This window comes from Salvia hispanica, chromosome 4 (assembly GCF_023119035.1).
Source record: "Salvia hispanica cultivar TCC Black 2014 chromosome 4, UniMelb_Shisp_WGS_1.0, whole genome shotgun sequence".
Lineage (NCBI taxonomy): Eukaryota > Viridiplantae > Streptophyta > Magnoliopsida > Lamiales > Lamiaceae > Salvia > Salvia hispanica.
Genome location: NC_062968.1, coordinates 10,028,339 through 10,040,363, shown reverse-complemented (window position 1 = coordinate 10,040,363; position 12,025 = coordinate 10,028,339). Strand labels below are relative to the sequence as shown.

General features: G+C 37.7%; 1 protein-coding gene across 1 annotated transcript; it reads left to right on the top strand.

Moving 5' to 3' along the window:
- Positions 1-2,789: 2,789 nt before the first annotated feature.
- Positions 2,790-3,614, top strand: LOC125220326. Its single transcript, XM_048122485.1, has one exon. The coding sequence runs from the start codon at positions 2,790-2,792 to the stop codon at positions 3,612-3,614; it is 825 nt and encodes a 274-aa protein (XP_047978442.1).
- The last annotated feature ends 8,411 nt before the right edge of the window (positions 3,615-12,025 follow it).

Below are 12,025 nucleotides of genomic sequence, written 5' to 3'. Positions count from 1 at the left end.
TCTACATTATCAACGAGTTAAGACGTTCTCCCAAAAAGGACGACCCTAACTCCTCTACCTTTGTTCCGCAGAAGAAGAAAGGACCCAAGAAGGACCCCGAGATATATGTTATCAAAACCAAAAAGAGAAAATACAAGTGGTGGAAGAAGCTAGGGACCAAGTTGCTCCCTACGCCAATTTTCAACACTCGGGTCGCTGACCCGCCCAATTAGTGGGTCACTTCAAGTCGAGCTAACGACTAAAAAAAAGCGCTTGTTGGGAGGCAACCCAATATCTTTTATTTATTTTTTTAAATTTCTCGTTTTTTGCATTAATTTCGTTTTTCTTTTCTAAATAAGTAAAAAAAATTGACGAGTGGCGGTCGCCGCACTTAACACAGCGGTCGCCACATGTGTGTTCACATGTGCAGGATAGGACGGGCCTAGGGCGGGCCAGAGAAACCGCTGTACGGGCCACGGCGGCCCGCCAGAAAATGCCGTTTTACGAAGGCCCGTGTGGCAGCCCGCCATGCAGCACGCGGCGACCGCCGCGTGCAGTCCAGAAACGGGAATGGCTCAATATAAGGTATGTTTTCCATTCCTTTTCCCATTCCTTCTCAAATTCCTTCCTTGCACACAACCCCCACCTTTATAAATCACCAAATTCACACACCCACACTCTCATTCTCTCAATTCTCTCCAAGTTTAGAGTTCTTCTCCTATAATTCTCATCAACACAAGGTATGAATCCTAACTCAATTTCTGAGCTTTGCTTTAATTCTCTCATGAATTTTGGTATGTATTCGATGATTTTTTTGGTTGAAACTCTTATTATATGATGGGGGATGATTGTGTGTGCTTATTTTCGAACTTCCATGGTTAATTTGTGTTTTGATGGTGAATTCAAGGTTGGTGAATAGTGACTCCCTCTTGTTTATAATTGATAATATGTTGTAATCATGTTCATAGCATTGTGAGGCTATTATTACTTCCATGAATTGCAATACTTATGAATTTCTAAGAGATTGTTGATTAGTATTGATTTATTGTTGATACGTCTCTGCATGGGGGATGAATTCACGTTGGGGGATGGATTAAAGTGTTCTATTTTGGTTGATTATACTCTACATGTTTACATGTCACCATATAGGATGCTATGATATACAAACTTGCACATGATTTTTGATTCTTGGTTTTTGTTATATTAAGTGCAAGTTTGGGGGACCCTTTGATAGCCTATTTGTTGGTATTCTTTTTAAGAATATATATTTTTTTTGTAGGATAATGGGATCAAAGGGAAAACCAGAGAATGCGAAGGACTATGGAATTAGCCTTGCCACGGATGAGCAAAACGCTATGTGGAAGAAGGTGTCGGCGAGAGAGACGGCGCCCTCGAGATACCCCCACAATCTCCCTCTCCAAACTTTGGGGATCGCGGAGGACTTTTAGGCGTTGTGTGACGTAGGCAACGGGAATGGTCTTGGCTACATAATCGAGAGGAAGTGGCCGTCATTTAGGAAGTAGACTCTTGAGTTCCTTAGCTCATTGAAGGTCACCAAGGACCGCCGTCAAAATGTCCCGCTTAGCATCGATTTTCGCCTAGGCAACCGTTGGCACTCGCTTACCATGGATGAGCTTAGTGGAGTGTTCCATTACTTCGACCCCAACTCCGAGGAAGACAATGACTACGATTTCGACAAAGTTTGGGGTGCGATGATGAATGAGCACGAGCACACCGCGGGCTATGCCAAGTCTTCTTCGATTCGCAACCCCGTTTCGAGGTACCTCCACCGCGCTATGACCCAACTCATATTTGCTAGGGTCGATGGAGGAAGTGTCTCCCAAACGAAGCTCAATGTGATTTGGTGTCTTCTCAATAAGAAGGGATTCGACTATGGAACCCTCTTCACTCTCTATGTGGACCGGATCACGAAGAAAGATGGAGGCGTTATATGTTGTCGGGGCTTGATCACGGCGATCGCCGAACACTTGGACATATCTTTCGCCGGATTGACGGAAGATGGCGGGGAGCGCTTTATCACTTATGAGGTACTTTTCTCGGTGGGGTTATTGAAGACCGACTATTGGGGTCAAGGATTCTTCCTACAAGTGGCGGGGGATCACTTCCCCGTTCCAATCCCGCAGTTGACCAAGGTCGATGTTTGGGCGAACCAAGTCAATTGGAAGCTCGACACTCCGGCTCACCGAAGAGCCATGGAGGCCAACCCCATCAATGGGAGTTTAGGAAGAGAAATATTCCGGCCCGTATCCCCGTCTTTGAGGCCGAGGATGACTCCACTTATGAGGCCATTGATCACTATAATGAGGAAGGGGAGCACTCGCATGCCCAAGATAGTGAAGTGCCGCCACCACCGCCGCCCCAACATCACCAAGAAGAAGAAGAAGAGGAATGGGAGGGCTATCGCCGCCGGACTCGAGCAAACCATCACCGCGAAAGGCCGAACCCCAATGATGAGTTCCAAGCGAACACCTCCGCCCAAACTAGGAGACATCTACTCCTACATGCAAAATGTGTCCAACACTTGGGACACCCGTTGGGCTGAGCAACAAAGGGAGAACACCTACAACCGCCAAGGATGGACGGCTCAAGGCGATTGGCACACGGCGGAGCAACAATTTTGGGAGAAACAACGATTGGAAGACGTGCATCGCCGTCAATAAATTGAAGAGCTCCAAAGGATGGCCGCCGAGGCTCGACAAGAGCGCCAAACCAAACCAAAGGGTTTTTCCAAACGAAGAAGAATATGCTGAGATCGAGGAAAATTCTCTCAGCAGCATTACGAAATGCTAATGGCGGAAGCTTGCTTTTCAGAGAGGAGAAGTTTTCCTCCATTATCCCTCCCTGCAACCCTTTTCGATGGACTTCCCTACGATTCCAGGATGACGGCGCATGAGGCGGCTGTTAAGCAATCACGAGCTCGAATTAAAGATGAGATGAATAGGAGTATATTTACTGACATAAATGAATTTGAGAAACATTGTGGGAAGGTATCAAAAGCGAATAAGGTTATAGTTCCTGCAGTGTCAGCACTCAAGTTTCCTTCCCTTGAAGTCTACTTCACGAATGGTTCTAAGCTTAAACTTCCCGTGACCTCCAAAGAAGATGAAGCAAATTTGTCCTCATCAAATATGGCTAAGCTGTCCCTAACCTCGAAAACTAATGATACGAATGTGTTGACGTCAGATATTGCTGAAATAGACAGTGCTAAGGCGTCTTTAATATGTCTATCTTTTCGGGAAAACTCGCGGGCTATGGTTGACTCGTGGACCTCACCCTTCTTGAAAGCATTTGCACATTCAAGTGATGTTCGTCTGTACGAGGTGTCCTTAACGGATCAATGGTTATTGTCACGTAAGCTCATAAGGAAACTACTTCTTAAGTACATGAGGAAACCTGCGCATACAGAGAATCAAGATGCTCTGCAGAGGCAGATCGTTTATTCCTATGGCGATCATTATTACTTCAGGAAGGAGCTTAAAACAGTAAATCTTCTTTCAGGATATGCATTCTTACTCGACAATTCTGGTAGAATACGGTGGTCAGGTACTGCTCCAACAGAGGAGGAGGTGTCGTCGCTTTTACGTTGCACATCCATGCTGCTGGAGGAGAAGTAAGAAACAAATGTTTTGATTCGATGTTCAAATTTGAGGACACTTCATCGAGCAAACAAGACGGAACAAGATCGTTGTTTTGGAAGAGTAGCTGCCTGCCAATAATCCTTTTACAAGCTGTCTAACTCAATATCTATTTCCAGATGGTTTTGACAACATGGAATTCTGATTGCAAAGGTCGTATGCAGTATTGCATTTGATTTTATGCACTTTCATATGACTTTTGTTTATGACCCTATTTGCAATAAATCAGAGACGAAGGAATTAAAAAAAAAAAAGAGCACCAAATCATGAGTGGCGACATCGCCTATCTTATTGGCGCGTTCGACGACCTCAACGCCCGTTTCCCTCCTCCTCCTCAAGATTGAAGAAGTCAAGTTCAATAACTTTAAATGAACACTTCTATCATGTTTTGGGATGTTTTGAGACAATTTCTTTTTATGTTTTTGACAATTTAGATTTAATTCTAAGTATTTTTGGTTTTGGTTTAAATTTGTGCTTTGAAAATTTTTTTGCAGGTTCTGACCTCTACGTGGTGACCGCCGCAAGCGCTGCGGTGGCCCGCCACCTGGGCACAGTCTCCAGCGCGATTTTTCAAAATTTTTTGAATTTTCGTCCCGTCAAGTCTCTACGCGAAACTTATTTTACACTTTGTTGTAAATAAGTTTGGGGGGATGAAGTGGTGGACCATGAGCTTAGGTTTTTGTTTAGGGTTTTCTTTTTGTTTTAAGTTTTTGCTTTTGTTTTTTGTTTTTTTTCAAAACCCTGTTGGAGAATTTTGTGTTCTAAAAAAATATTTTCTGGAATCCATGTCGTGAGCTTAACATGAAGAACTTAGAAACACGCATGCTTAGGGACGCAGTTTAGACCGACTTGCCAATGATATTACATTCCATCTATGTTTAAGTGTGGCTTAATGTTTTGATTTGATGGTTTGGTGAAAAGGTGCATAATTAGTGAATTGTTTGTTCGCCTTGATTCATGCTTTATACCTTGTGAGGATTTGAGCCTTAATTTCATTCTTGTGTGATTTATCTGCATGCATGTATTTGTTTCTAGAACTTGCTCTTAGTCTTGCCTAAGTTTACATAGTGTTTAAGTTGATTTAGGAGGATGATTGGCCATCTTTTCTAGCCTACTTTTATTCCCAAATTTTCGACCCTCTCAAATTTTTAAAATTTTTCCCTTTGAAGCCAATTTTGAGCCTTTATGCCTATTCTTTGGAAGCCAACATAATGATGACAATTGGGTTAGTTAGTTGGAGAGATAAGGAGGAAAATATAAAAAGTAGTGTGCTTAATGTAAAGAGAGTAAATGTTGTGAAATAGAAAAATTTCAAATATGTGCTTAATCTTAGAAAGGATGCTTATGAAAGAGAAAGAAAGGTTGAAAAAGAAAGAAAGAAAAAAAGAAGAAAAAAGTGTGAAAGGTTGTGAAAAGAAAAGAAAAAGAAAATCAAAGGTTTGGACAGTGAGTTGAAGGAGAAAAATAAAATATTAAAAGTGTCTTGGGTTTTAGAAAAGCGGAGTCAATTTAACTCTACTTGGGATATTTTATTTTTAGTCACTTTTTAGCCAAATATTCCCCATCTACCAAAGAGCCTACATTACAACCAAAGATAAAGACCTTTTGGACTTTTGATGCTTAATCACATCTAGTAGAGGAGAGATTAGACTTTGAGCAAGCCTATGGTAAACTTTGCATGATGCATGATTTGAGTGCTTATATACACATTACCCTTATACACTTTGAGAGTGAGAGAACACCTCCCATCTTTGGAAGTTTGTCACATGTGAGTGCTTGATTTCAAGGTGTTCCACGAGTTAGTAATGAAAGTGCACTAATAAGTCTTGCTTGATTTGATTGCGTTAATACATGCTTAAGCTATTCTTTCATCTTTTGAGACAATTATGACGTCTAGTCCTTGTGCATTCCGTGCGTCTATTTTTGTGTCTTTATCGTTTTGTTCGAGGACAAACAACAATGTAAGTTTGGGGGAGTTGATACGATCGGATTTTGCACTATTTTAAGGCCATTAATTGGTCCGTTTTTAATGTCAAAATTGCATTACATGTCCATTATTTGCATATTTTATCTATTTTGGTATTTTGACATGTTTTGTGAGAAATGTGCATATTTGAGCCTAAAAATGAAGTAAAAACGCAAAGTAAGAAATCTGGAGCTTCTCCGGCGACCGCCACAACACTTCCGGCAATCGCCGGTACTTAGCGAAGACAACGACACGCCTGGCGACCACCGGGAAGTGAGTGGCGACCGCCACAAAGAGTCAGAAGCTTCTGGACTACGCGCGGCGACCGTCGGCCAAGGTGCGGCGGCCCGCCACAAAAATGCGGCACGCGACAGCTGTCTTCAAACTCAATTTTCTGGTGATCCTGAACTCCGATCAAGGCGTTCTACACACCATTCTCTTTGTACTGAAAATATCTTCAAGGTGGTACAAGAATCACCTCAATCAGAGTTCTGTGGAGAGAGTTATGGCCGTTCTACCAAAGTCGCGCAAAGCTGCCAGCTGCAGTCTTGGAAGAGAGTCTCGATCGGCGACCGCCGGAAGTCGTGCGGCGGTCCGCCGCCGGAGAAACATAGACTCTGGACTCCAACGCGGAGACCGCCGGCCAAGGTGCGGCGGCCCGCCGGAAAAAGGCGGCGAATCTGATTTGCCCTTGATCTGCTCCAAGATTTACCATATTTTAAAGATCTTTTCCTTCTACAATGATGATTGACTTTCCCCTATAAATAAGACCTCAAGCTTCATCAAAAGAGAGAGAGCTTCTACTTGCAAAATAATTCATAGAGATCAAAAGCTAGAGTACTTCAATTATGCAAGGTGTTGAAGAAGGATTTCAAGAACATCAAAAACGACAAGGATTCAACCTACGGGTTCTATTTGCTTTAGTTTTATGTTCAAATTGTTTTCCCTTCAATCTATGTGTTTAGCTTATTTCATTATGTGTAACTAAACTCATAGGATTCTAGGGATGTGTTAGTAACGACTTTGGGTATACAATTCCAATTTTCTATTTAATATCTGTTTTTTTTTTTTTACTTTGTTTCTTCCCTAAGTTAATCTTGATGCTTCATGATTGAGTGACACGATCGTGTATGATTTAATATAGCTCGCTTCGTAACTGTGAGAGAGTTTTAGCGAGTTAGATCCACTTAGTAGACGCTACAATTAGTTTCTCTTAAAACGGCACTGTTAATTGAGAGTGAGGACTTTTCAAGGGTCTTAGGAGCTTTATGGAGTTACGTATTAGGATTGACAACCCTAATCTTGTAATCAACGTTTATATCGCATGAGCATAAGCTAGGCGACTCGTCCTATCAAAGTAATAAGTGTGCTAGGGTATTGTAGTTTGGAATTTGTATAACCATAACTGTGAACGCACATCCCTGGAATTCCCTTATCTCTATCGTTTATCTCTGTGTCTTAATTGCATTTAGTTGTTATTTGTTTTTAATTGTTTTCTGTTTTCAAAAAGTTTTCAAAACCTTCCGTTTTTTCAGATAGTAATTGAGTCTTAGTAGGAGATAGACAGTCCATGTTTGTCTTCTCCGTGTTCGATATCCGATATTGACCTTTAGCTATACTATATATACTCTTTATACTTGCAGGTTTATTTATTGATAAAAAATAGTGCATCACTGTGCGATTTGATCAATTTGGAAGAATTCATTAATCCTTTTGTAATCATTACAAGGATTTGTTTCAATATGCCGTTACATGATTTCATGATTCTATCACTTGTGATCTCACGTGATTTATGAAATTGGCATAATTGGGTGTTGTGATTTTGGACACACAAAATAATATTAGTGTTTTCTAACCCTTGGAATTAATTTTGGAAAATAATTTAAGATAAATTTAGAAATAAGATTTGAATATATCTTTTATGGATTTTATATATTATATAAGATTTAATTATGAATTAAATCATGGATTAACTAGATTATTTCCTTATATTATGGATTTGTATGGATTTTATTCCTAGATGAATCCTAGTCATATTTGAAAATTAATAATCTATTTTTTTTTTATCTATATCCTATGAGTTTATATGAATTTATTCATAGATAATGATGCACTCTTTTTTAGCACTAAATAAACCTACAAGTATACAGAATATATATAATATAGCTAAAGGTCGGTACATGATATCGAACACGGGGAAAGCAAACACGGACAGTCTATCTTCTACTAAGACTTAATCACTATTTGGAAAACCGAAAGTTTTTGGGAAATTTGAAAACAGAAAACAATTGAAAACAAATAACAACTAATTGCAAATAAAACACGGAGATAAAATATAGAGATAAGGGAATTCCAGGGATATGCGTTCACAGTTATGGTTATACAAATTCCAAACTGTAATACCCTAGCACAGTTATTACTTTGATAGGACGAGTCGCCTAGCTTATGCTCATGTGATACAAACGTTGATTACAAGATTAGGGTTGTCAATCCTAACACGTAACTCCAAAAATCTCCTAAGACCCTTGAAAAGTCCTCACTCTCAATTAACAGTGTCGTTTTAAGGGAAGCTAACTGTAACGTCTACTAAGTGAACTTAACTCGCTAGAACTCTCTCACAGTTATTAAGCAAGTTATATTAAATACGGTGGTCGCCGTACAACTTTGCGGCGGTCGTCGGTCGCCGTCCGAATTCCAGATTTTCAGACTTTGCGTTTTGACTCCTTTTTTCGGCTCAAATATGCACATTTCTCACAAAAACACGTCAAAAATACCAAAATAGATAAAATATGCAAATAATCGACATGTAAAGTGACTTTGACATAAAAAAAATGGACCAAATAATGGCCTTAAAGCAGTGCAAAATCCGAGTGTATCAATAAATTCTAGATGGATTTGGATAGTGATAATATAATATTTTATTCTTATCATATAGATTTATATGGATTTGTTCCTAGATAAATCTTGTATAGATCTGAATGATTATAATATAATTTTATCTTATTCTATGGGTTTATTCCAAGATAAATCCTAGATGAATTAGGATAAACATTAATATTAATTTATTTTATCCTATGGATTTGAATAGATTTAACTCTATTAAGATAAATCCTAGATGGATTGAAATAAACTTTAATCCATGTTATACTTATCTTTTGGATTTATATCTTAGATAGATTAGGATAAAGATAATATATAAGAAAATCTCTATTTAATTGGATTTAGATAAATTAATTTATCGAAGAAATCCTATGTAATGTTTGATATATTCTAGAAGTCTATTCTAAATTGAATTAAGATTTGTATAAATCTTGGTTGATAGGATTTTATTTTTATCTTATGGATTATGATGGAATTGTTTATGTCTAGTAATATCATAGTACGATTTAAATAATGATAATCCTAGATCAACGTTGTCTTGAATTGAAGGATTTGATTTTATCGAAATAAAATCTAGAATAATCCTAAATAGGTTTAGATAGTTAACTCTATCTTGATAAATCCTAAATGAATTTGGATAATTATTATCCAAGATAAAACTTAATTATTTAATTGATTCTCCCTTGACTAGATTAAATAATTTTTGATAATTATTTAGTATATTTAAATGCCATGCATTAAATGGATTTATCTGTTTATTTGGTGTTTATCTATTTTAAGTGGATTATCTGCTTTATCTGCTTATGTGATAATTATGCAAAAACCATATAAAATATCTAAGTGATAATTATAACAAGTGTGTTGTATACGGTCTCCATCGATTGGTTTGCAAATTTGTGAGCCATTTTCTAATATTATCGACACCCATGCTGTGGGGACAATAATCTTAAGAAATAGCAAGTTCATAAGGACAAACTTCTCAAATATAAATAGTGTGAACTAGAAAGTAGTTTCTTATATTATCGTCACCCATGATGTGGGGACAATAATCCTAAGAAATTACAAGTTGCAGATGTTCAAACAGAATTTATGAGATAGCTTGGTTTTGTTATCAGCACATGAGCATTGTTATGGGAGTGTGTTGTAGAAACAAGATTTTGTAATTCTAAATCTGATGTTTGTGCTTAGGCAACATTTGGCGGCCATGCCGTGTTGCGGTCTCTGGACTATTCGTCAGTGTTGTGACCAGTAAAATTGCTAAAATTTTAATGTGTATTGTCCTATGCTTGAGGGTACAAAATTTTAATTTTACATTTGCAAGATACATAATTGTTTTGTGGTTATTGCGATTATGTATTGAGCATGAGTATGTGATAATAAGTTTATTTGCCAAATCTTCATTATGTCATTTAATATTTGTCTGCGATCCTTAAAGAAAGTAAACTCGAATGCCTAAATTATGTAGACCGGAAACGAAAATGGATAAGATTCTCATCGCTGAAAGCTTGCAGTTTATAGTCAATGATTCATGTCCTCCATTTCCTCGACATAATTCCACGAAGAATGTTCGAGAATGCATTATGCATGTACTTCACAAGCTCTTTGAGGAATAAGGTCAAGCTATTTTCCTTTAAGTAGCTCGACAAGTCTTGGTTAATGACGATAAAAGATGGATATCAATAGAATCTGTCAAGATGATTCGATTGGAATATCCTAAAGTAATAAGTAAGTTTTTAGGATCTTTTGATCACTCAAATAGTTTCTGACATAAGGCATCGCCTAAAGTAATAAGTAATGACTACAAGAAGGTTTAACTGAAAAGTCGAAAATCTTCAGAATAATAGTCGTTATATTACTGTTAGAGGAAAGTAACATGATAGATGACGAATTCATAAAGGCTGCATTTTTCTTAAGTCCTAGTTCATTTGAACAAAAGACTAGATATGAAAATGGGAGAGCCTGAATTGTCATCAAAGTTTGTTTAAAGCGAGAAAAGATGCTTTGTGAGTTGGATTGACCTATTTTATAGAAGGACAATGACTTACATGACACTGCAACTTTTAAGTAAGAGATCTTGATCCAGTTACGTTTTTGTTGCAGTGGGAGCTATTAATGCTCAACTATTATTGCATGGTTGATGCTTAAGGCATAATAGTATTAAAATAATATAAGTGCGACAAGGTTGAGTATTCAACAACACATCAACTTCTTAATCATTGAATGATAAAGTATTTATGGCTCTTAGTCTTAAGGCCAAGAAAATACTTAGCAATTGTTCGAACTGATCTAGACTATCAAGATTTTAACATTTCGTTAAATAGCTTGAGAGTTGAGAAAGTCTGTTTGATGCACTATGAGTTAGAATCATTTGATTTTTCAAGAGATTCAGGATACTTATAGAAGTGCAACATAGAAAGACTAGCAAGTCTCAATGGTTTACACCATAAGGAGACGAGCAAAGGGTTATGATCAGTAGTGGGAGTCTAATATCCATTAACTAATCCAAGCATTTATCTAATGAATGAGATAGTTATGTAAGAAGGAATCGAAGTCTTTCTAAGACAAGTTTGATTAAGTGATGAGTTGTACTCATTAAAATCTTATTATTGATGGGATAAACATTAAAGAAACTACCAACATCAGTACCTTCTACAAAACACGTGTTGTGGACTAGAGCGTCTCTAGTCTAGCATATCTCAAGGTGTAATGTTTTTCCAACACGTGTTGGAAAAGTGCCTAAGAAACTGGAGTTGAGTACTGAGGCATGTTTTAAGGTTTTTCCCAAATGATGAAAGGTTATAAATTCTGTAATCTTCAAAGATATAATTCTTGTATGAAGATCAAGAGATGAACTACAAGCCTAACAACGTGATAACTCTCAAAATAAAGAGAGAGATATCGGATTTTCCACATTACCAAGAAGTCATACCATTAGAAACTTTTGCTATAATAAAATCAACTTCAGTACCTAAGATTGTAAGAACCATATCGTAGTGGGAGCGTTCCACTGGAACACAACAAGTTCATGGGTCTAAGAGTGTCGTAAGACTCAGTCTTAGATTAACTTGAACATAATCCCTTTAACTACAATGTAGTATTGGTTAATTTGGATAATCATCTTTGAAAAGGTGATAGATTCCATATTACAATCTAAGATAGACAACATGTTTTACAAGACTTGCAATACTACCTACAGGCTGTGTCAGTCTTACAATCTAAGATAGACAACATGTTTTACAAGACTTGCAATACTACCTACAGGCTGTGTCAGTCAGTGGGAGCAAGTATGTTTGCACGTGTAAATGTGGATCTCAAATGGCCAGACAATGACAATGGGTTATGCCCAAAGAGAATTAATCTTCTCGCTATCGTTGTGCCAAGATTTATTCGATCCTATTGTCTATTAGAACTTACATTAATTAGAATATATGTATTATGATTGTCAAGACAACCTTCTATAAATAGATGTCTAGAGGAAATCATCTACTAGAACATCCTAATAGATATGTAATTAAGGGCAAGAAACGCATGATTGGAAGCTTAT